Raw genomic sequence first — 26,914 nt, forward strand, 5'->3', positions numbered from 1 at the left:
GAATATCCTTGATCATTAGGAATTTTGATGGGGACCCAAAAAGGTATAAGGAATGGATAAAAGGCATAGACAAATAGTCGGTTCAAATAGAAAAAGATGTTAGCATATCAGACAAGCACAGAGGCCGGCCGTGATTTTATGCTAATTTATGAACGACCACAAGCAGGCAACATCAGAGCAGTTAAAAGAGGAATTAGCCAGGCGGTTTGCAGAAATAACTGATCCTCAACATTCCTTTATGTTACTTGGTGAAAGCATGCAGTTATTTGCTGAACATCTCCTACGTCTGGCAGAAGAAGCATATGCAGGATTAGGACTTCAAATCTGGACTGACAGCCCAAGAAGGTGTAACCAATATAGGGTTTTATTATACCTACTAATTTATTTATACCTACTTGGGTGTCCCTCTTTTTTCTGCTTCAGATCACGAGTGTAGGTTCTAATGCTAGCTTTGTAATCAGAGTATGGAATAAGAAGTTGTGTCACAGATTTGTTGAGTGCTGCCGTGACAGCAAGATCGTGCTACCAGAAATGCCTATGTGGCTCGGTAACCAACAAAAGATGATGTCATACTGGCCAGTAGCAAGATGATTATACAATTAAGTGATTTCAATTAAAAAACAGAGAATCTGAACAGATTATATACTGGAACATTTTATCTCCAATAATGATTTGTGTATATACAAGGATGGTTCGAGTACTTACCTGCATCCTGCAACCGGCACCTATTCCTCTCTGGATTTGTCTCTTGCAGACCCTAATGTACTTAATGAATTTGAATGGTCAGTCAACAATGACTTTGTGGAAGTGATCACTTTCCAACGATACTATCAGGATCTGATTCTCCATCTCATACACAATGGAATTTTTCAAGAGCAGATTGGTCCTTATTTCAAACCTTAAGCACATCTAGACTAAGACCCAAATGTTTCTTGGATATTACTGATCCTATTCAGATGTTTTCTTACGCCTTAAATATAATTGCTGATAAGTGTATACCAAGGTCCTCCACATGTACAGAAGTCATGATTTAATGCAGACTGCAAAAATGCTAGGAAAGCAAGGAAAAAGGCAGAGAAATATTTTCGTCATCACCCAACTGTCCAGAGCTTAAATGAATATAAAATACTAAATGCAAAGGCACGTCGTACCTTCAAGCAAATCAAACGGAAATCCTGGAGGAACTATATTTCCAAAATTAATTCATGGACGCCTATTTCCAAAGTGTGGAATATGATTCAGAGAATAAAAGCTAAATGCTCAAAATCGGCTGTTCACCATCTTAAAGATGGTGAGAATTTAATTACAGATAAAGGTAAAATTGCAAATAAAATTGGTAAAACTCTTGCCAAAAATTGCCAAGTGATGATAATATAATAGTGTGTCTGGTCACACTTTTAGACATGTTCGATAAAATATGGACGTCTGTAAAAAAGAGCCTATATCTATAGATCTATTATACGTTTGGTTCATTTTTATTCGGATACAGAGTGCTTGAAAAATGTCCAGACTGTGTCAATGTGTCTGCTTGTCTATGCAGGGTTCCTGAGATCAGCAGAATTGCTGAGTTTGAGACGCACTGATATTCTGATTATGATTTTGATCATACATAATGGTTTTCATTGAGAAATCAAAGACTGATATGTATAGAGATGGTGCATAGTTATTGATCAGCAAGACAGGTTCTAAAATGTGTCCAGTCATGTGGTTGGAGAAGTATCTGGCGTTAACGCACTTCCGTGAAGGTTCACAAGAATACTTGTATTGGAATATTTCCAAGTGCCAATAGACCTATGGCTTATCCTCGTTTGAGAGAGTTGTTTGTTGAAACGTTTTCTCCGTTCGTTTCCAATATGAGGCAGTACAGTTTGCACAGTTTGCATGCAGGTGGCAGCAGCTGTTAACAGTGGTATTCCAGACAGGATGTTCAAGAGGTACGGTAGATGGAAGAGCGAGAGCACTAAAGGCGGTTATATAAAAGATTCTGTGGAAAAACGTTTGTAAGTGTCGCAGTCACTTGGCCTTTAGTTTCCCCGTTCTTTGAGTCTCGCGGTGGTTGCTGTTGCAGAGCCTTGTCACCATCGCCCTTGCCTAGCGCCAAAGTGGCTTGATGCCAATCTTGAGGCTTGTCGCCATTTTGTAAGAGGTTTGTCACCTTTTTTGAGAAGCTTGTCACCATTTTAGAGAGACTTATCGACGCTCTACCATGCAGATGGTCGTCAGTGTCTGAGTAAGCTTGTACACACTTGTAGACATCTGCGTCCTTTTCACGCAACAAACGCGGTGGTGCACAGCTTTGCCATCCAATATGTGTTATGTTATTTGTTGCATTGTGTCGGAGTGGCTAGGAGAACCCCCATGCAGTTACTAACTATATTACGAGATGTAAAGCATAATCTACCCCAAACGTTCACGTTAGTGACTGATCCTGAAAACGAGTTATGGGATTTCTACAGGGCCCTTTAATGTAATAGAGTACTTTATGACAATTAGATAGACTTAGCTGTCTCTCTCCCTGTCTTAGGTTCAGATGGTCATAGTGAGATATAGCCAGCCCATAGCTTACATGTCCCTATCCTGGTCAGTGAAATTTACAGCACTGAAGATTTGGAGGCTTGATTAATAGCAGTAAGTACTAAGCGTACATGCGACTGAAAGACACAGAAAAACATGAGTGTACTGTCAGATTCAAAGTCCCTGGTTACTGTCAGAGTCATACCCCATGAATTTTAGTCGCTTATGTATAGCATAGCTCTCTTTATGAAAAATGAACAAAAAGTAAAAGAATGTTCTGTAGAACAGAAGTGATGCCCCAGGCTATTCTACCTTTGGCCGAATATCTGGCTACTGGGCAGTGGGTCATGTAATAGATTAGCTTTCACAGTAGTTTGTGAAGGGGACGTCACATAACCTAATGTCCTAATGCTGCATCCTCCGTTGGATGTGATGAAGCTCAGAAAGTGCTGCTCCATATCACATGACTATTTGCCTCTACTGCCCTATCATCAACATGAGAACAGTTATACTTTTGAGGACAACATGGTCAATACGTTGAATCTAATGCACATGCTTTTGCTCGAACTCCTACACAGAGGGACGTTTGATCTTACAAGGGTTAGATTACCAAAGAAACTACGTCATCTGTATACAATTCTAATGGGTCACTTTATTGAACAATTAGCGTCGATCGGTATAGTTGAGGAAATGGGGACTGGGAACTATTTATGTTTTTTGTCATGGTAGCATTATCACTTGCACTGATAATGGTGTCGGTTACTGTCTATTCAAAAATTATCAAACTCTGGCTTGCCAAAAGAATTAGGAGGAGAAAAACATGCCCATGCTACTTCCGAGTTAAAGTTGGATACCTGTTGAAATGGAAGGTGCGATTACCACTGACTGGGAGCGATTAACTACTGCGCCACTCGTGCCTGGACGGGTGGACTGAACGGGATTAGCAGTGGTAGTCTACCCAAGACTGGATGTGCCTGGATGTGCCTGGATGTGCCTGGATGGGTGGTTGGGGGGGACCACTACCTGCCTCTTGCTGCCTCTGCCTGCCTCTGCTGGTCCATGGTGACCAGATCTCTGTGGTGGACTCAGTGAAGGGACAGTGCCTGACTGGACCATGTGGATTCGGTGATTGTAACATGACTGAATAAAATTTCCTAGCAAACCTTTTTGTTGATGCCTTATACTTTGTTACACTTGACCATGAAAATTCAGGAAAGGTCACCAATATAGACTAGAACCTGTGCCTTTCCAAGATAAAACCTGATGTCGAATATGAAGAAAGCCCAGTTATTGGTTCTTCAGATATCTCAATGACCGGCTTAACATGCAGCTAAAGAAAATCTGGAGTTCAGAGATAAATGCTTGGAACAAGGTCAAAGCCACCAAAACTTTTGCTGTGCCAGTCATGTTCTAATCCTTTGGAGTAGTTAATTGAACAAAACAAGACACTAAGAGTCTTGACCACCTGACCAGAAGGACCGTGTCTGATAACAGAGCACACTGCCCTCGTTTCTCTCTCTTAATATGCCAATCAATTCAAGAGATCGGGTAGGCTCTTCATCACAAGATTTTATTGTGTACTTTTGCACATATTTATTTATCAGATGATCCTCTAGTGGTGCACGTCACGATTCACGATGAAAGCAAGGAATTTCACAGCTATTTGAAGCGTGCAAAAGTTGTTGGACACGATCTGTACTAGATGGTACAGCAATGAGAGTGAAGTCCTTCGCCAAATTTGTCCCGAGTTGGTCCTTTGTGCAGAAGCTGTCTGCGAAGCCATTGCATCCTGTGTACATGCAGTGTGTGGAACATGTATAGCAACCCAACAGACTCTTTTACCTGGATGAAGTCGGCTGGTCTGAAATGTGAAACTAAGAGCCTCCATTTTGCTGCTCAAGACCAGTCACTTTCCACTCACAATGTGATTACGAACCAAAATGTTTACATAAAACGTACAATGAACTCACAGAGACTGTCCAACACCTTGTCAGCGGATGCCCTTTTATTCATACAAACAGCATATCTTAAAAGATGGCCTGCTGTGTTTACTGCCGTCTCCGCCATGCCTGTGGCTTTGACCCCACTGTCCATCCATGGTATGACCCTGAACATGGAAATTGATGCTTTTATATAATAGGAATAGGCCAAGATACAGCCTGAGACGAATTCCAGCCAACAAACTTGATCTTGTCCTTTTTGATAAAGCCTATGAAATTATTTATGTTATTGAATTTTATGTCCCTTTTGACAGTGACAGCAACATGATTGTCAAGATTCAGGAAGAGCTTGATAAATATGCGGACCTCGCATTTGAAATGTCTCGCTTACATCCCAAATACACTGTTACAATCTCGCCATTGTTCTCGGTGAACTTGGTTTGATACCTCCTGAACTCTTGGCACAGATTAGGAGAGTTCCCAAGTTCTCCAATGGGAGCAAAGCCCTTCTGAGAATCTGGGTAATGCAGAAGGCTGCAGTGTTGGGGAGCCTTCATATTTTCATGAAAGTTCTTGGTGGGTTTGACAAGGCAGTGCTTTCTGATTCCGCGATATGGTCGTCGAACACGAAAACAGTCGACCCCAAAGAAGCCCAGTTCTCGTTCATGTATCCGTGAGATACGTTTATGGAGATGACGTAACACCATTTGACGTCCCTCCACCTGTGAGGTCACATGTTGTCAAACGGACTTAGAGTGATAAGGGGTGGTGCGATTTGTTGCCGTCGAGTCTGTAATTCATGAAGTCCGACGTCTGTACCCCATTGCCATTGTCACTTACTTCAAGCATCCCATTTTTTTTTGACTCAATACATGGTGATTAATATTACAATACCCAAAACTTTCTACAACAACATTTCTTTTTTTTTGTTTAGAAGTATGAATTGTGAAGTTTTTACTTTGACTTGGTGTTAATTGAGACCTAAAATCAGGAAAATGGTCTCCAAACATATTCTGTTTAAGGTTTCAGGAGCTTCTAAGAAATCAGTCAGATGTGGCATAGGCGAGATATTTGATTACAGTTTCTCAGGATAGATTACTGACTATGATGGTGATTAGGTGCCCTGCTGTGACCGTTATCTATAAGATAATCTATTTCAAATAAACAAAAGTGTTGAAAAGGGAATATGTGAAAGAGTCCTGGGTTTCAAAGTGGTAATCAGCTGGTCACTTCATCAGGGTGGATTGCAATTTTATGTCTGTCATATGCATACTTTTAGCTTTTACACTAACACAGAAACTGTCATACTCACGTGTAAATCCGACTATGAACTTTAAAGCACATGTACAAGTGACTGGATCAAATGCAACTCCTCTGGCACACCTTCGCCGGTGAGTTAGGGTTCCAACTTTCTCAAGGTATTGTGTGGGATCCTCTGGATCCGGAGACACTCGTAGGCACTCGGGATCTACAACATAGTTGACATTAAACTTCTTTCAGAGAATGGGAACCATTCCAGTAGGTTCCAACACTACAATCAAGCAAGTAACAAACAGGATATGGGTTAATAGGGAAAGTACACAAAAATGAGGAAGTGGTTCTACAGCTGATTGGATTAGAATTTCAATACAGTGGATGGGCCGGCTAACTTTACATGATCAGGGATAAAAGACTTATAGGTCAAGGCTATGTTTACATAATGCCATTTAGAAAGTGGTCGAAAGTAACATATGTGATATTTGTACTTTACTCAGGAAGTGTAATCCCCAAACTGTGACATTGTGTAACCATAGCCTTTTGGCCATGGGAGCTGTGCCAGTTAAGACTTATCAGAGGGGTGCACAAAGTATGCAGTCTTGACTACCGGTTGTCCAACTTTCATTTTCATGGAAGTTGCGGTAGCTAAGCGGGTTAGGCAGCTGATTTTGTCTGCTGGTGATTAGGTGTCTGACTCTGAGGGTGTGGGTTCGAATCTAGGATGGGACTCAATTCAGAAAAGTGCTAGAATTTGTACTTTACTAAGAAAGTGTAATCCCAAATGTAACTAAATATTTCTAAATGACATTGTGTAATCAGTATGAACATTAGTCTGTATAGCTGAAATACGATGACTGGTATCAAATAATTCCTGCAGTGAGGCTGACCACTCGATCACGTTAGTCACCTCTTCAACGAGTATACCGATCTGTTTTCAATAAGAAATATTACAAATGAATTTTAATTAAAAAAAACCAAACACTTACGTGTATATATGTGTGTGGTGTCAAAAGATATTTGGCCGCTTCTTCTTTCATTACTTATTTGCTTTTCCATCACGGCAGATGATGAATCTGTTGTGAAAAATGACTGGCTGGTAGTAGGGGCAGGTGCTATTGCATGAGCCGAACTGGACATCTCTGCAGTCGGTTCCAAGGAATTATTCTTAGAAGGTGCTGTACTGGTAACATATGAAGCTGGGTTTCCAGTTGTGAATTTTGTAAATTTGGCTTTTGCACTTACTTTTCTTATGGATGAACTGGTGTCGTTCATACCAGTTATCTGTGGGGTTGAAGATAAGTTTGTAGTTGTGATCTTGGAAGTAATAGGTGTAGCCGGAGACGTGACATCATGGGATTGTTTCAGTGTCATGAAAGGTTTTCCTATGGGCGTTTTGCTGATAAAAGATGTAGTTACAACTGGATACGTGGTCTTACTATGTGAATAGAAAGGAGACAGTGTTCCATTTAATGCTAAAGGTGTACTCATCTGTGATGGTGTTTTAGCAATAAATAGGGGTAATGGAATTTTAATTCCAAATGAGTTATCGCGCGGTATATCATGATTAGAACCTCTTAATATGTCCAATAGCGTCTCACTCCCACCTAAACCTGCTAGCAAACCAAGAGGGATGAGTGTAAAATGATCTTGCTGCACTAATTGTCTTGTCGTTGTCGAGGTCATAAGAGTTGTTGGAAGGGAAGTACTAGCGGTTGATGGTTTTGAAGTTGTTGTTGATGGTGTTAAAGTTGTTGTTGATGGTGATGAAATTAATATTGATGATATTGAAGATATAGATGGCGTTGAGGTTGTTGATTCTGATTCAGTTTGCATTGCTGGATCTCTGGTTGCACTGGGGATGATTGTTGTAAACCTGGAAGATGAACTCGTTGCAGTATTGGTTGCATGAGAGGTAGACGTTTTAGTGGTTGGTGAGGCAGCAGTGGAACGATCAGTTGAATGATCAGACGAAGAATGTGACATTGTGTTGCTGATGACATTTGACGTTCCTGTCAATTTGGGTTGCGTCACCATGGTTTGAAGGAAGCTTGAAATGGAAGAAGCTGTGACTGAATCCATTCTCGTGAATGTTGGTACAAACGAAGTTGAAGCAATAGCGTTTGTCACAAAGACTGAACTAGTCTTCAAAGTGCTCATTGTACTGTTCTCTGTCTTGGTGTGCCATGATACTGGCGTTCCTGAAATAAAGATACCACTTGTATTGTCAGTGAGAGAGACAGAGCGAGAGAGAGAGAGAGAGAAGGAGAGAGAGAAGTAGGCATCTTTTATTACAACAAAACTCCCTTGATGTTAGAGGGACTGATGGTGCATGTAGTTTTAAGGGATTAACTTCTGCGGTACACTTCATTCTGAACAACCTAACAAGATAGAAGACATGAACTCACCCTGTGTTCGCTTACATAACTGAAGTTGATAGGAACTCACTTAGTTTGGTTTGACATGCATTGAGTGACATTGATGCACAGTGATTAATGTAAGTGAACACCAGCTAATCAATTTGGGTATATAATATTCTTGTCATACTTTTAAGTTCATCACTTTCATCCTCACCAGTACGTAGACATCACAAGGGTTTGTGCGGCGTGCAGCTTTACTGCCGTTGGTGCCAGTCGATAATGTACGTATCTCAACAACATTTCCATAAAACAACAAGGCAGTAATATTTCCACTTGTTGTTTTCTAAGTGAATACACACTCTTAAAAAGAGAAGAAACGCAAAGCCCCAAAGCCCCAAAGCCCCAAAAAACAAAGATATATATGAATGAAATTTTGTGGGGCAATGCATTGCTGTCTGGTCCATATTTCATGAGAATAACAGTCATCACAGCCATTACTGCCGTCCACCAAGTGGTGTTGAAGTCAGTGCCTCGTATGACCACCTCCAGCTGCTACCACTGCCTGACACCTCCTGGATACAGTTCGAATCAGTCGTTGGGTGGAATCTGTTAAACAACTGTTGAAAATTCTGTGGTGGACTCATAGACGTAATCGTCTATCGATTTGATTCCAAAGATGTTCATTTGGGTTTAGATCGGGAGACCTGGAGGGCCAGGGGAGGTATTGATCTTGTAATTGGCTAGATAGTCCACGGTGGTGCAAGCTATGTGAGGCCAGGCGTTGTCCTGCCATTGATGGTCAACAAGGTGAAGGATGTACAGAAGCAGAATCTGGTCGATGTATCGACTGGCCATCAGATTGCCTTGGACAAGCACAAGTTCCAATTTGTGCCTGAGGAGATAACAAGATTTATCGATATAACTAAACCATATGCGCCTCCAGTTTGCCATGTTCCATGGCGGCACTGTGTTACACCATCTCACTCATAGACGTCGATGTAGTCGGGTCAAGGAGGGAGCAACTTTTGAACATTTGGCACATATTCCTCCTTCTTGGAGACGGTTCCTGATTGTCTGATCGGACACTCTTCAGGCTCCAAACTGTTCTTGTGTTGTGTCCAAGGAGGTACGATGGTGTCACGTAGGTGGGTTACTCGGATGTACCGATCTTGGGCATTTTACGCTTCTTTTTTTTTTTGAAGAGTGTAATTTATTCATAATCTAATATTGTTTTGGTTGCTTTGCTTATATAAGCTGAGGACTGAACACCCTTGCAGATGTGCCAGACGGCCATCAATGTTTCCTGCTGCCATCATATACCTGCAAGTGATGGGTGCGACATTACACAACAAACCAACCACTGAGATATAGGGATAAAGTCAAGCTTACCTGAACATATAGCGTTCCTAACTTCATCACTGACACTGGCAAGTTCATCAAATGTGTTAAGGAGAAACACTTTACTTTTGTCGTCTACTAGAGCTGCCACTTCCTCAAATTTGATCGAGCTGCCGATGCCAACAAATATGAAATCAACACCAATATTCCTAGCCATGCGGGCTTCCTCTATTGTTTTAGCTATATTTTTGGAGTATCCATCAGTGATCAACACAGCTTTTAACAAGGTATTTCGTCGTGATTGTTGGGAGAACATATATCTCAATGTCTTAAGAGCCATGTTGGTGCGAGTGCCATCACGTGGTTGAGTAGCAGCCAGGACAAAGTTACTAAAAGTGTCAGGATCTGCTGGTTTGTCCAGTTCGGTTATGACGCTTACATCTGAACTGAATACTTCAACTCCAACATGAAGATGTCTGAAAGATGGAGCAGTCATTTGCAATGTTGCAGTATTTACCACCACAAAAGCTTTCTGTTGAAGAAATGCTGACTCTGAAACACTTTCAGATCCATCCAAGAGGAAAACGACATCAGTCTGATAAGGACAACCTGAAAAAAATGTACGCACATATTTACTGCAAAGACATTTGGTTTTCTGTATCACATAAAAATCATATTGTAAAACTTGGAGAGAGAGGATGAGATTCGACGTCGCACCAGAAACAAAATAATGTGAAACGTTGTATAACATCCATACATTTATACTAAATAACACAGATTATTCTTATATTATAAGGTATCACATTGTGTCGAGGGAAATATGGGGTTTTATCAGTCCCGAGTAATACAACCTTACGAGGGACTGAAAAAACCCGTATTTCCCGAGACACGATGTGATAACGCATTTATCTAGATGAATGTTTTCACTAAATCAAAACAAAACAGCGCACGTTACTAAAGGCTTGTCGATGCACGCTTTTCTCCCTTCGCGTTGTCACCAAGGCGTAGCCGCGTGATATGACTTTCGTAGCAGGAGTACACGACTTTTATACTCCCGCTCGCGGATCGTGACGGATGTTACATGGTATTTTATCAAAGTCACGTGGACCAATCAAAACTCTACATTCTTACATGAGGCTAGATAAAACAACTTACACAAAGACACCACATATTTGCTGTATATGCCTTGAAAGTGAAATTCTTAGTATTATCTTGGTAACTGTAACATATTTTACTCTGATAAAAAACAAAAAAAGTAACTGGCATTGCAAGTTCAGTGTTACTACACCTTCAATCTGAGAACAATGCATTAAACATGAATCAGTACACCGTAACGTCACACTGACAATGTCTCAGCCATATCGTGACGAGAACAGTTAACGATAAAAAGGATCATATGTATATTATAAAAAATACTGTCTATGAAGGACAGTAAAACAACTAGAATGTCACAGTTTGAAATAAAACAGAAGGTAGATCACCATACTAGGGACCATGGGGAATTACAGTACCTTTGATACCTGCATGGACCCCAGTTGGATTTACACCATCCCTGCTGAGGATGGCAAATGTAGCAAATGCCAGGATTTTTCTGGTAAGTTTAAATTTACTTCAAAAGTTTTGGGACGTACGTTCCTCTAAGGAGGACAATAATTTAAAATACTTCGACCCCCTTTGATGGTACAGTCACGAACAATCTCTGTTACTAATCTAAACTTCCACAGCATCCAGAGACTCAAGCTGAAACAGGCAAACATAGAGTTAGCAAGAGGAATAGCAATAGCAAGAGGAGTGATATTTCACAATAAAACCTTTCATATATTCCACGATTAAAAACAGTTAAAGCGTAACTGTTCTTTGTGTGACGTTGTATGACCCTCTCAAAGAATAATAGTTATGTAACATATATACTGAGCAAAAATGAAAAACTGACACTGGCAAATTTATGACGTTTTTGTTTCTGTTCATTAGATTTCTTCAAACAGTATCTCTAGTAAACGTACGCATTGTGAATCCTTTAATTTCATGAAATTGTAATGTCACGTGCATTCCTTGGCTTTGTAGCTAGAAACATGAAAAACTGTGAATGCACAATATCATGAGGTCAAGTGGTGCATGTTTGCCTAAACTGAATAGGCACAGTGAAATTGAATTGGACACATAAGATTTACTCAAAAACAGCGGAATTTGATTGTCTTCAGTGATGAGTCCGGATTCAACTTGAGATTTGCCAACGTCATGGACCATGTGTACAAAAGACGAGGTGAATATCACACTCAAGACCAATTGGGTGATGAAAGCGCCATGGTTTGGGCATCTTTGTTCACACATGGACATTAACCTCTTCTTGTTGTTTAAGTGAGCTTAACTGCCATCTAGTATTTTGCAACCTGTTCTGCTTTTGTTTATGCAGAGACACGACCCCAGACTAACGTTCCAGCTAAACAACACTAGGTCCCACAGCAGTTCTTACGCAGAAGTTTCTAAGAAATGGAGGTGTTCAAGTCCTGGATTGGCCATCGCGTAGCCCCGACCTCAATCCGATCAAACACATCTGGAACGAGCTGGGTCGACGTGTTCATTAACAGGTCAATCCAGCAGAGACGTTGCAAGCTCTTCAACTTCTCTTTGTTGAACAATGCCTTCATCGGGCAGTGTTCACAAACGTTCTGAGATCCATGAGGAGACGCCGTGTGGCTGTACGAGACGCTAGAGGGGGAATGAAAGTATTGGATTGAAAACTGAAAATCTATATGTTCCTAATCCTCTCATGTGCTTCAACTGCCGGAGGTTTGGGCATGGACAGAAGACCTGTAAAAATCGTGCTGTTTGTTATCACTGTGGTGGCGACGATCATGATTCTACTTCACACTCATCTGAACCAAAATGTGTGAATTGTTCTGGCTCGCACATGGCCTACTCAAAAGAATGTCCAACTTGGCTTGGCGTTTCAAAATGGAGAAGAATATACGTTTTTCAGAAGCCAAGAAACTGGCTGCTTCTGCTTCGACTCCTAGCAATGCCTCCTTGAGGGGTAAATCCACATACACAGAAGTACTGCAACCATCTGTCAAGTCCACTGAATGTCACAATGACTTGACATGGAAGTCTGTAGAGAAACCTATGTGCATTTCTGATGTGACACCTTGTTCTCCAAGTCAATCTTCCTCACAAAAAACACTGAAATCGTCAGAACGACGTCATAGCTCATTCTAAATGATTGATACTTTAGTGTATTGGTACTGAAATCATCCAGATCTCCTATTGAACCTCCATGCATTCTCAAAATATAATCCAGTGGAACTGTAGAGGTCTGCAGAATAATTTTAACGATTTACAGCTTTTAGTTCAAGGTTTGAAGCCATAGTTTTATGTTTACAAGAGACATATCTCAAAGCCACTGATACACTGACCTACGGCAGTATAGTTCTAATCATAGTTTCTCCCCTCCAGCTCATAAGGGGCACACATGGTAAGCCATCTCCTTGTGGTGGGTGCTTTGTAACACTAAGAACTCACCAACACCCCCGTGTTTACCCGGGGGCATATTTGGTCCACGAACACGTTTGCCGTGGGTTGCAGCCCTGTGTCGGTGGAGGACGGGAGTGTGGGGGTTGAGGGCACTGGGAGCCTGTAACCACGTTCCCCTTGCTCAACACACCCATTCGACCCTTACTTGACCTAGTCGGGTTGTTGAATGGGCCCAGTTCAACCAATCGGCTGGTCATGAAAAACCCTGTGCATGGACTGTATATGTCAATGCACAAATCTGATTTGGAATTGTTTGATTTTCGGACTTGGACCTACTGTTAGAGTGCAATGATTTGAATTTTGAAATATGATAATATGTATCTAAACTTTGCCTAGAGTCTTATGCCCAGAAGGCGGTGGCTCATGGGCCAATCTGGTGGATTACTTATTTATAATTCTTCCGCTGGAGTACATCATCTGAGTATCCTTGATGCTGCAAGTCGGACGCCCACTTGTTCTTAGCATTGTTCTTGTAATACTACGTGGTGGGTGGAGAGCTCAGATGATGAACCATACTACGTTACCCATGCCTTACATAACCCCACATAAAAGAAACAAACGTCACCTTGACTATGATGATGATGATAAACATCGACACTCCAGTTCAATCGAATACTGGCCACGATTTCTCGTTATGGAAACTCTTGACAAATCACCTATTAAATTAAACCCTTTTGCAGTATCAAATGGTATACATGGTATTGCGGGTGAGGTTAGAAATGTCCGATGATTACGTTCAGGCTCTCTAGTTGAAATCAACACTCCACCAACCTGATGTCGACTGAGTTGTTCATTGGTGTTAATGTCTCAATTTCCCCCAACAGTACTCTGAACACGAGCAAAGGGATCGTCAGAGATAAAGATCGACTGTTTCCTCATATGTCTCAACTTGATATCGTGTCAGAAATGAAAGAGCAAGGAGTGACTTTTGACAAATAAACTCTGAAATAAAACCTACTAATACTCATCTTTTCCACTTTTCTTCACAAACCATTCTAAAACTCAGTTAGAGCAGGATATTGCAATCTCAGTGTTGATGGCTATATTCCCAATCTACTGAGATGTTTCAAATGTCAAAAGTATGGACACAATGTCACTACCTGTACTAACTCAGTGAGAAAACTCATGTTACTGAGGATTGCAATAACAACGTTATAAATGTGCAAACCGCTCTGGGACACATTCATCTCTCTCTAAACAATGTCCTATCTGGACTCAACAAATGGAGATTAATAAAATGAAATTCACGCAAAATATTAGTTTAGCTGATGCCAAGAAACTTTTTCTTTCCCCAACATAACAGACCGCTTCATATGCCTCAGTTATCAGAATACCCTTCGCCGTCAGTCACAAAGCAACTGTATGCACTTCTTCAATTGTGTGCCAAACTGATCTGACATGGGTGGATAGAGAGAAACCTGAAATATACACACCCAACCAGTCGACTCAGATCGCTAAATCACTTCCAAAAACACTTACTCCATTTCAATAACGGTCATCTTCTCAAGGACAATCATCGTCCTCATCATCAGAGCCCATACCTACACGTCAATCACAAAATAATGGGAAAGATCTTACCAAAAATACAATCAAAACCAGAAATGACTTACATAAACGTCAAAGCAGCAGAACCTCCAAAGGTCCAAATGAAACCATCAAACGTTTTAATAAGTTCGGATTCTTAGAGGACGTGGATGTGTGTGAAAACATCCGAAATAGAACACATAGCTTGTCACCCTCAAGGAAATCAAGGGGTAGATCCGCAATAAATCTGAAGTAAACGTTTCGTTTTTTATGAATTTGAATGGTCAGTCCACAATGACTTCTGTGGAGGCACCCGTGGCGAGCCACCTCCTCGTGGTGGGTGCTGGGTAACGCCAAGAGCTCGCCTACACCCCCGTTGTGGACCCGGGAGTATATTTGGTCCACCAACCTGTTAGCCGTGGGTTGCGGCCCTGTGTCAGTGGAGGAGGGGATCCTGGTGGTTGAGGGCAATAGGGGCCTGGAACCGTGTTCCTATTGCCTAACACACCACTGTGGCCCTGATTTCACCTAGACGGGTGGTAGAACGGGCCCGGTTCTATCAATCGGCTGGTCACGCCAAGCCCTGTGCATGGTGACTATTTTTGCACATTGTATTTGTTATTGGGTATTGGCACTTCTGACATCTATTGCATAAATTATAGTTTATATTATACTGCCTAGAGTCTTATGCCAGAAGGCGGTGGCTCATGGGCCAATCTGGTGATGTTGACCTCTGAATAATGTATGTCTTCAATTTCTTGTCAAGGTCCGGACCAGTCTGGCATCAAATTGGTTGACAAAATACAGCTATTCAAGTCATATTCTCCGGAGTATAACACCCCTGTATCCCTGGTGTCAGCACCTTGGATACCCGGTGCTTATTGACACCGTCCTTGTTGACGCTCCATGGCGGGTGGGGAGCAGGGGTGCCGAATCAATCCTTTTCACTATGTCTCAAAAACTCGCTGGTTCCAAGAGACGTCACTCAGATGCAAGTTCCTCAGATGATGATCATGGCTCTACTGTAGATTCATGGGCTCGATTTATTGTAATTGAAGCTGCAGACCATACACCAATAAAGTTGAACCCATTCGCCATTTCTAAGGCTATTAATGGATGTTGTGGTGAGGTTAACAATGTTACTCGCCTCCGTTCTGGATCATTGCTTGTTGAATGTTCTGGAAAGCAGCAATCTGTGAACCTTTTATCCATCAAACAATTTGCCAATGTTCCAGTGGTGGTTACTGTACACAAAACACTGAATTCCTGTCGTGGAATCGTCCGTGATCGCGCTCGTTGTCTCTCCGACATGAGTGAAGACGAGATTGTCACTGAAATGAAACATCAAGGGGTCACGGCTGTGAAACGTTTCACTAGAAAACAAAATGATTCTATCATTAAGACCCACACTTATCTTTTTACGTGTTTTCTCTTTCCAAACTCCCTACATGTGTTAAAGCTGGATACTTCAATATCGGTGTGGACGTATATGTCCCAAACCCACTCAGATGTTATAACTGCCAAAAGTTCGGTCATGGAGCCAAGAACTGTCATCTAAATGTTACATGTTCTCGTTGCAGTGGAGCTCATGAGAGTTCAGTGTGCACGAATGAGTCTCTGAAGTGTGCTAACTGCAGTGGTGACCATCTTGCTTCCTCAAAATCATGTCCCTGTTTCGTACATGCAGCCCAAATTCTTAAATACAACTGCACTAACAATGTGTCCTATAATGAAGCCAAAAAACTAGTGTCATCACAGTCTCCCTGTTCAACCAGAACATATTCAGCCGCAGTCTCGACCCCAACTTCAACTAAAGTTTCAGTATCATGTCAAACCGACATTTCATGTGTTAAAGGACATCTTACCCTTGAGGACTCTGATCGTCTAAATCACAGTGATTCACAAACATCAACATCAGCCTCCCAGACAGAAGTCCATCAGTCAAAAGTTTCGTCATCCAATTTTCAAAAGGACGATGATACAGTTCTGTGCACTGTGCATACAGGAAAAATTAAAAAACAATCAAAGAAGAAACACAGGTCCCTCCAACACTTGGAGGTTCCACCGTCCATCAAACCTACTGAGGTTCATAACACCTTTGAACTTCTTCAGATGGAAACCACTCCTACATTGCCTAACCTGGTGAGTGGAACTCCATCTCGATCTCGATCTCCAATTGAATAGCCATGAGTAGCTCAAATCATATCATTCAGTGGAACTGCAGAGGTCTTCGGCATAATTTCCATGAACTCCAGTTATTAGCACAAGATCAACATCCATCAGCAGTTTGTTTACAAGAGACATACCTTAAACATACAGATAAGTGTGATATAAGACGTTATAGTCCTTTTCATTCTTTTTCACCACCGGGCGATAAAGCTACCGGTGGCGCATCTGTCCTTGTGCGACGGGACGTCATTCACAGTCCTGTTCCTCTTAACACTAACTTGCAAGCTGTAGCAGTCCGTCTCACACTACACATTACCTTCACACTCTGTTCCTTGTACCTTCCCCCATCTTCCAATATTCAGAAGCCTGATCTTCAAAACTTGTGTGACCAGCTTCCAAAGCCCTTTATCATCATGGGCGATTCCAATGGACATAATCCTTTATGGGGAAGTTCAAGTATAAATCAGAAAGGCAGAATGATTGAGGATTTCATAGCTGACAATGACCTGTGCATCTTTAATGTTGATTTAGTAACATACTTGCATCCTGGTACAGGTACTTATTCATCCCTAGATCTGTCTCTTGCAGATTCAACTTTGTTGAGTGAATTCACATAGTCAGTTCACGATGACCTCTGTGGAAGTGACCACTTTCCTACAATTCTGAAACCTGTGTCACCATCTGATGTTCCCCCGTCATCACGATGGAATTTCAAACTCTGTGTCTTACCAAATTAAAACCTGCAATTTTCATGGACAGTCCTGATCCCATAAAATGTTTCTCTGAAGAATTAAATATAATAGCTGATGAATGTATCCCTAAGTCCTCTGCTGTTCCTCATATACGCAAACCATGGTTCGATGACAACTGCAAGCAAGCTAGGAAGGCAAGGAAAAAGGCTGAACGATATTTCCGTCGCCATCCAATGGTGCATAATTTAAATAAATTTAAAATTTTAAATGCTAAAGCACGGCGTACTTTTAAACAGAACAAACGCCAATCTTGGCAAAATTATGTATCTAAAATAAATTCTCGGACACCCATGTCCAAGGTATGGAACATGGTCCAAAAAATTAAAGGCAAAGGTACTAAATCTAGTGTCCATCATCGTAAACATGGAGATCAGTTACTTACTGATAAATCAGACATCGCAAATAAACTGGGCGAAATCCTCGCTAAACACTCTTCCTCTTCTAATTATTTACCTAAATTCCAGCAGTATCAAAAACAACAAGAAGAGAAAACTATTAATTTCAACTCAAATAATTGAGAAGATTATAACGAAACTTTTTCTATTCATGAACTCCATACTGCTCTTGATCAAGCTCATGACACTGCTACAGGAGCTGATAACATCCATTATCAACTCCTGAAACATTTACCAGAATCCTGTTTAGAGACGCTCTTATCAATTTTTGATGATATTTGGACTTCCGGGAAATTTCCTTCTTCATGGCGTGATGCCATAGTAGTACCAATACCTAAACCTGGACGTGATCATGCCGATCCATCCAATTATCGTCCGATTTCATTAACTAGCTGTGTTTGTAAGACCATGGAGCGCATGATAAATAATCGACTTGTTTGGTACTTGGAAACAAATAACCTCATAACAGATATACAATGTGGTTTCCGTAAAAACAGAAGTACTGACGATCACTTAGTGCGTTTAGAATCATTTGTGAAAAACGCACTGATTAATAAACAACACGCTGTGTCTATCTTTTTTGATCTCGAGAAGGCATATGACACAACCTGGAAATATGGCATTTTGAGAGATTTACATGATTTTGGTTTGCGAGGTCGTTTGCCTGAATTCATAGGCAATTTTTTAAATAACAGACAATTTCAAGTCCGAGTGGGTTCTACCCTGTCTGATCATTACAGTCAGGATCAGGGTGTTCCACAAGGCAGTACTTTGTCAGTCACACTTTTTAGTATAAAGATAAATAGTTTATCAAAAGTTTTAAACGATTCAATTGATGGATCATTATTTGTGGATGATTTTAATATTTCTTGTCGTGGTAAAAATATGCATACTATTGAACGGCAACTGCAGCTGTGTTTGAACAAAATAGATAAATGTTGTCTTAAAAATGGCTTCAAATTTTCTAAATCAAAAACCAATTGTATACATTTCTGCCGTAAATATAAACCTCATAAAGACCCAGAACTATTTCTAAGTGGCACCCCTATCAAAGTTGTAAAGGAGGCGAAGTTCTTGGGACTTATTTTCGATTCACATTTGACCTTTTTGCCCCATATTAAATCCCTAAAAACCAAATGTTTGAAGGCACTCGATTTAGTAAATGTTGTTTCTAATTCAAAGTGGGGAGGGGATCAGACTACCCTCCTTCACTTATATAGGTCACTCATCCGCTCAAAACTTGATTATGGCTCAATCGTATATGGTGGAGCCTGCAAAAGCAACCTGAAACTATTAGATTCTGTCCATCACCAAGGTCTAAGACTTTGTCTTGGGTCCTTCATAACTTCACCTATTGACAGTCTCTACGTTGAGGCTGATGAACCATCTCTAGAGCAGCGCCGTATTAAGTTTGCTTTACAGTACGTTACTAAATTATACCCTAATGAATCTAACCCTGCCTATAACTGTGTTTTCAATCCCCTTTACGAGGATTTATACAATAAAAAATCTGTTGCTCCACCTCTGGGACATAGAATTAAACCATTTCTTTCTTCAGCCGGCATTGGGCTGGAAAACATACCCCCCTCCCGTCTTCTTTCTTCTCCTCCTTGGCAGTTGGTCAGGCCCCAAGTAGACCTGACATTGACCACATTTAAAAAATCAGAAACTAATGAATTACAAGATAAGCAAGAATATAATCAATTAAAACATAAATATAGCAATTATAAATCCTTATTTACAGATGGGTCCAATGATGGTGGCGCAGTAGCTTGTGCCACTGTCATTGGATCCAGAACAATATCTTCTAGATTACCAGATAATAGTTCTATTTTCACAGCAGAAGCTAACGCCATATTAATAGCTCTTAAATATATTCAAAGACACCCTAAACATAAACAATATATAATCTATTCCGACTCTCTTTCTTGTCTTCAGGCTATTAAAAATTTATCATGTAAACATCCACTTTTAATTGATATTATTGAATTGTATAATGATCTTGCTACTGGCCAATACGACATCATCTTTTGTTGGTTACCTAGCCACGTAGGTATTTCAGGGAATACACTGGCTGACCTTGCTGCTAAGGCAGCACTCAACAAACCTGTGACTCCACTTCATATTCCATACAGTGATTATGAAACTGCAATTAGATCTTATATCCGTGATCTGATGCAAACGACGTGGGACACCCAAGTGGGTATCAATAAATTGCATGAAATAAAACCTTACATTGGTTATACCCACTTGGGTTGTGAGTCCAGATTTGAAGAGGTCATATTACGACGATGTCGTATTGGTCATACAAGGTATACCCATGCATACCTGTTGAAAGGTGAAGATCATCCATTTTGCATCCCTTGTGATGAGAGAACCACGGTCAAGCATATCCTGCTTGACTGTGTTGAATTCTCCATTATAAGGGATAAATATTTCAATGTAAAAACACTTTCGGATCTTTTTAACACAGTCAATACTCATTTAATTATTGGATTTTTAAGGGAAATTGATTTCCTTGTTGAATTATAATTGATATGTCCTGTAGATAGTTGTATTTTAATGGTTGGTAGTATAGATTAGGAACATTGATCATTAGTGGCTGTACCCTCAACGGGGTTTGAAGTATTGTAAAATAATTGCCTCCTGAGAGGGTACGTAAGTCCCAAAATTTTCAAAGTAAATTTATACTTTCCAGGACTTTTAAGTGTAGTATTTGTGTTATTTTAATTTTGGCTACAATTTCTTACAATCGCCAGCGGCTGAGGGGAGGTGTAAATCCAACTAAGGACCATGCAGGTAGCGAAGGTACTGTAAGTCCCCATGGTCCCTAGTGTGGTGATCTACCTTCTGTTGTTGGCGATCTATAGCCTGTTTTTATACTGTATTGTCCATATAATGATATCAGTTTTACCTTTCCACACTAGTTTTAATGCTAATTGTGATATCCTAGTTGTTTTAGTGTCCTTCGTTGACAGGTTTTATAATGGACACAATAGTCGTTTTTTATTGCTGAATGTTCTCGTCACGATATGGCTGAAATAGTGCCGATGTGACGTTAAATCATAACTCACTCACTCACTCACTTCTGTGGAAGTGACCATTTTCCTACTATACTAAAATCTGTAACATCATCCCCATCATCAAGACGGAATTTTAAAAAAGCTAACTGGGCTTCATATGAAATGCTGTGTGATGCCAAACTTCAACCTGAATATTTTATTGATGCTCCTGACACTATCAAAAGTTTTTCTGATGAGCTAAAATCTATAGCTAATGAATGTGTAACAAAGTCATCTGCAGTCCCAGTGTAGTCGTTCAGTGATGAGTGCAAACAAGCTAGGAAGGCAAGAAAAAAAAGCAGAATATTATTTCCGTCGCCATCCCATGGTGCATAATTTAAATACATTTAAAATTTTAAATGCTAAAGCGCGGCGTACCTTAAAATAGAATAAACCCAACACTTGGCAAAATTATGTATCCAAAACAAATTCTTGGACACTCATGTCCAAGGTTTGGAATATGGTCCAGAATATTAAAGGTAAAGGTACTTAATCTAGTGTCCATCGTCTGAAACATGGAGATCAATTACTTACCGATAAATCAGATATTGCAAATAAACTGACTGAAACTCTCACTAAACATTCTTCCTCTTCTAATTATGTGCCTAAATTCCAATAATTTCGAAAGCAGCAAGAATAGAAAACTATTAATTTCAACTCAGATAATAAGGAAGATTATAATGAAACATTTTCTATTCGTGAACTCCATACTGCTCTTGATCAAGCTCACGATACTGCTACAGGAGCTGATAGCATACATTATCAACTTCTGAAGCACTAACCAGAATCATGTTTACAGACGCTGTTATGTATTTTTGGTGCTATTTGGACTTCAGGAAAATTTCCTTCCTCATACCGTGATGCTATCTAGTACCAATACCCAAACCTGGACATGATAATATGGATCCATTTAATGCAAAACCATGGAGCGCATGATAAATAATCGACTTGTTTGGTACTTAGAGACAAATAACCTTGTAACCGATATACAATGTGGCTTCCATAAAAACAGAAGTACTGTCGATCACTTAATGCGTTTGGAATCATTTGTAAAAAGCGCTGTGTCTATCTTTTTTCATCTTCCAACCCCTCAAATATTTTCCAAAAGCATGCTCAGTAGGCGTGAATTGTAATTCTATAGGTTGTTGTTCCTTTAGTAATTCAGTGAGCTCAGACTTCCTCATACGCGAGTATCCCCGCATTCCGCGGTCATTTGCTTGCTTTTTTCAAATTTTTCACAGTAGGAGGTTTTTGATATCTTATCCCTAATAAAGTTGCTTTTGCAGGCTCCACCATATACGAGCCATAATCAAGTTTTCAACGGACCAGTGATCAATATAGGTGTAAGAGGGTAGCTTGATCCCCTCCCCACTTTGAGTTTGAAACAACTTTCAACAAGTCAGGCATTTAGTTTTAAGGGATTTAATATGAGGCAGAAATGTTAAGTGGGAGTCAAAGATTAGGCCCTAGAACTTGGCCTCCTTTACAACTTTGATGGGCGTCTAGAGATAGTTCTGGGTCCTTATGTGGCTTATATCTTCTGCAAAAATGTATACGAGTAGTTTTGGATTTAGAAAACTTAAACTTTTCAAGACACCATTTATTTATTTTGTTTAAACACAGCTGCATTTGCCGTTCAATAGTATGCATATTTTATGACAATGAATATTGTACTACCGACAGAAAATAAGGGAACCAAGAAATTGAACGTAGATGACTTTGACTGTGACAGGGTCCGTTATCGTGGCGTATCTCCAAAACGCAACATCCAATGACAATGGAATTTCGCATAATGCATGCCCAGCACGTGCTACACGTGCATACAGAAATTAACTCCTGTAAATGTATTGGAGAAGTCGCAATCACTAATGCAATAGAGAGTGACACTTACAGACAGAAATGCCTCTGAGGCAGTATCTCGGTGAAGCAACAAAATAGAGAATTGTGAGGATGATAGAGGGGGGGTGGGGACGTCATTATGTGAAGTTGCCCGGCAGATGGGTAAATCAAAAAGTGTAATTTCACGCCTGTGGGATAAGTACCTTCAAACGGGTAGGGTTGCAACGAGACCAGGGCGTGGTAGACCAAAATCAACGACACCACGACAGGATCGTCTCATTACCTTAATTGCTCTACGCGATAGGTTTAAATCGGCCCCTGCCATCAATAGAGAATTCCGCACACTCACTGGAAGACGCATTTCAACCTCAGCCGTTAAAAACCGACTCTATCAAGCTCGTCTGAAAGCAAGACGACCTTTTAAGGGTGTCACCCTTTCAGCTCACCATAAGCGCCAAAGATTGGCATGGGCTAGGCAGCATCAGGGACGGGCTATGCGCCACTGGCGTTACACCATTTTCTCTGATGAGTCAAGGTTTTGCCTACGATTCACAGATGGCAGAAAACGTTGTTGGCGTCGGAGCGGGGAGCGATATGCCAGAGCAGCAATTCTTGACCATGATCGATATGGAGGTGTTAGTGTCATGGTGTGGGGTGGAATTAGACATGACAGACGATCAGATTTGGTCATCATTAACGGAGCCATGACTGGTCAGAGATACGTTGACCAAATATTGCGTCCTGTTGTGGCTCCATTGGCTAGAGTTATTGGCCGAAATTTTGTATTCCAAGATGATAATGCCAGACCACATCGGGCCCGAATTGTCTCCGCTTATCTCCGACAAGAAGGTATCCAGACATTGGACTGGCCCTCTAAGTCCCCAGACCTGTCCCCAATTGAACATCTCTGGGACGTTCTTGGTCGAAGGGTGTATGCCAGGGACCCAGGACCCGCCAACCTGGCCCAGCTTGGTGCAGCTCTCCAAGAGGAATGGTGGGCAATACCACGGGCAACCTCCGGAAATTGATTAACAGCATGCCATCAAGGTGCCGTGAATGTGTTGCCCAACATGGTGGACACACCAGATATTGAACTTGACGCCTAAACTTGATTTAGTGGATATTTAAAGCAGTTTCAAATTCGCTGTTTTTTCATTAGTTCCCTTATTTCTTGTCGGTAGTGTATAATTTTTAATTGATTATATTCTTGTTTATATTGTAGTTCATTAGTTTCTGATTTTTTAAATCCAGTTAATGTTAGGTCAACTTGTGGCCTAACCAATTGCCAAGGTGGAGAAGAAAGAAGACGGAAGGAGCTATGTTTTCCAGCTCAATGCCGGCAGAAGAAATAAATGGTTTTATTCTGTGCCCTAGAGGGAGAACAAGAGAAGATTTCTTGTTGTATATATCCTCATGAAGGGGTCTGAAAACACAGTTATAGGCAGGGTTTAATTCATTAGCGTATAATTTGGAAATATATTGTAAAGACAATTTTATACAGCGTTGTGTAAGGGATGGTTCGTCGGCCTCAACGTAGAGACTGTCAACAGGTGAGGTTCTGAACGATCCAAGACACAGTCTTAGACCTTGGTGGTGGATAGAATCAAGAATTTTAAGGTTGCTCTTACAGACTCCACCATATACGATGCAGCCATAATCGAGTTTGGAACGGACCAGTGATCGATATAGGTGTAACAGGGTAGTTTGATCCCCTCCCCACTTTGAATTGGAAACAACTTTCAACACATCTAGTGCCTTCAGGCATTAAGGGATTTAATATGGGGTAAGAAGGTTAAATGTGAATCAAAACTTATACCCTTTACAACTTTGATGGGAGTGCCATTTAAAGATAGTTCAGGGTCCTTATGCGGTTTATATTTTCTACAAAAGTGTATACTTTGGACTTAGAAAATTTGAACCCGGTTTCAAGACATCATTTATTTATTTTATTTAAACACAACTGTAGTTGCCGTTCAATAGTACGCAATTTTCACGACAAGAAATATTAAAATCATCCAGAAAAAGTGATCCATCAATTGAATCATTTAAAACCTTGGATATACTGTTGATTTTAATGCTAAATAAAGTGACAGACAAAATACTGCCTTGAGGGACACCCTGATCCGGTCAGACAGGTTTGTACCCACTCGGACTTGAAATTGCCAGTCACCTAATTGCCGCAAACCTAAATCATGGAGATCCTTCAAAATGCTATGTTTCCAGGTCGTATCATAAGCTTTCTCAAGGTTCTAGACGTACCAAATGATCTATGGTGCTACGATTTTTCCTGAAACCACATTGAATATTTGTTATAAGGCTATTGGTTTCAAGATACCATGTTAATCTATTGTTCACCATACGTTCCATGGTTTTACAGACACAACTCGTTAAAGAGCCTGTAATTAGACGGATCAGAATGATCCCGGCCAGGTTTTGGAATGTGAACTACAATGGCATTACGCCAAGAAGTTGGGAAATTCCCCAAAGTCCATATGGTATCAAATATACTTAGCAGTGTTTCCAGACACGACTGAGGCAAATGCTTCAAGAGCTAATAGTGAATACCATCAGCTCCTGTTGCTGTATCATGAGCCTGCTGAAGGGCGATATGGAGCTGATGTAGTGAAAATAATTCATTATAATCTTCACCATTGTCTGAGGTAAAATTGAGTTTTTTCTTTTCCTGTTGTTTCTGATACTTTTGAAACTCAGGAACATAATTTGATGAAGATGAGTGTTTGGCTAAAGTTTCACCAAGTTTATTTGCAATGTCAGTTTTATCAGTTAAAAGATTATCACCATCCTTCATGATGATGAGCAGTAGATGTTGATCCTTTGCCCTGAATTCTTTGGACCATGTTCCACACTTTGGACATAGGTGTGCGTGAGTTTATTTTGGAAATATAATTCCTCCAAGACTGGCGCTTATCTGTTTAAAGGCGCGTCGAGCCTTGGCATTTGATATTTTAACTTTATCTAAATTATGAACAGTAGGATGTTTGCGGAAATATTTCCGCTTTCTGCATTCTTCCTACACTTTCTGGCCTGTTTACATTCATTATTAAACCATGGCTTACGAATACGTGGAATTGCAGAGGACTTTGGTATAGTTTGGTCAGCAACGGTGTTCAGTATATCTGAAAATAACTGTATAGGATCTTCGCTGTTCGCTAAAACATCATGTTTTAAGTGATCAGTACATGCAGTCTTATATAATGACCAATCAGCCTTGGCGAAGTTCCTTCTTGATACAGGTGGATCATCACCAGGGCTGATTAATTTGAGAATAGTGGGGAAGTGATCACTCCCACACAGGTCATCATGAATCATCCATTCGAATTCATTATATATGGTTGAATCACAGAGTGATAAATCCACGGAAGAATATGTTCCCGTAGCTGGATGTAAATAGGTGTTTGAATCATCATTGAAAATGCAGAGATTATTATCTGATGTACATTCCTCGAGGATTTTACCTCTATTGTTAGTATGAATACTTCCCCAAAGCAGATTGTGTCCATTCAGATCGCCCATGATAATACATGGCTTTGGTAGCTTTGATTCTGCAGATCCGTGAGACAGATATCAGCAGATGGAGGTATATATAAGCTGCACAGAGTCAATGCAATATGCAGGGTCTGTCGAAAAGCTACAGTTTGAAGATTGGTATGAAGTGGGACAGGGCTATGAATTATACCTTGTCGTACCAAAATAGAAGCACCTCCAGTTGCTTTATCTCCTGGAGAAGAAAAAGAGTGATGATCACTATATTGTCGTAGATGGAACGTATCTGTATTTTTCATATATGTCTCTTGAAGGCATAATGCTGACGGTTTAAAATCCTGTATCAACAAGTGGATCTTATTGAAGTTATTCTTCAATCCTCTGCAATTCCACTGGATTATATTGGTCAATTGAGTCATGGTGCCTTAATGGGTGAACGTTCTCGTGAATGGGAGGAGTAACTAGACCTTTGCCTGTACATGTCCTGCAGGGACAGAGTGATTTCCATATCGAGAGGTCCAAATGAATTTTGAAGAGGAACCTCTGAAGAAGACACAGTAGATGGTACGTTTCTATTTAATTTTTTGCCTTTCTTCTTTTTGGATAGATCGCTGGCTGACTGTGAAATGGTACCTTGTGAAGAAGTCGTTTGTGATGGCTCAGTTGGAATGTCTGTCTGAGATCCAGACGTCGACAGAGTAACTGGGGCAGTAAGTTTGGGGGATGGAGAAG

At 40.6% G+C, this 26,914-nt stretch overlaps 1 protein-coding gene across 5 annotated transcripts in view; it reads right to left on the reverse strand.

The window, feature by feature from the left end:
- Nucleotides 1-26,914, reverse strand: part of LOC137296382 (uncharacterized) — a 148,151-nt gene that overhangs the window by 74,950 nt on the left and 46,287 nt on the right. For 4 of the 5 annotated variants that reach the window (XM_067828169.1, XM_067828196.1, XM_067828180.1 and 1 more), the window contains 3 exons: nt 9,458-10,015; nt 6,698-7,909; nt 5,767-5,922 (listed from right to left, as the gene is read on the reverse strand). In XM_067828169.1, coding sequence (XP_067684270.1) covers nt 5,767-5,922; nt 6,698-7,909; nt 9,458-10,015 — 1,926 coding nt within the window. The remainder of the gene's footprint in view (nt 1-5,766; nt 5,923-6,697; nt 7,910-9,457; nt 10,016-26,914) is intronic. The other variant, XM_067828201.1, reaches the window with a different exon arrangement.

This window comes from Haliotis asinina, chromosome 1, assembly GCF_037392515.1.
Source record: "Haliotis asinina isolate JCU_RB_2024 chromosome 1, JCU_Hal_asi_v2, whole genome shotgun sequence".
Lineage (NCBI taxonomy): Eukaryota > Metazoa > Mollusca > Gastropoda > Lepetellida > Haliotidae > Haliotis > Haliotis asinina.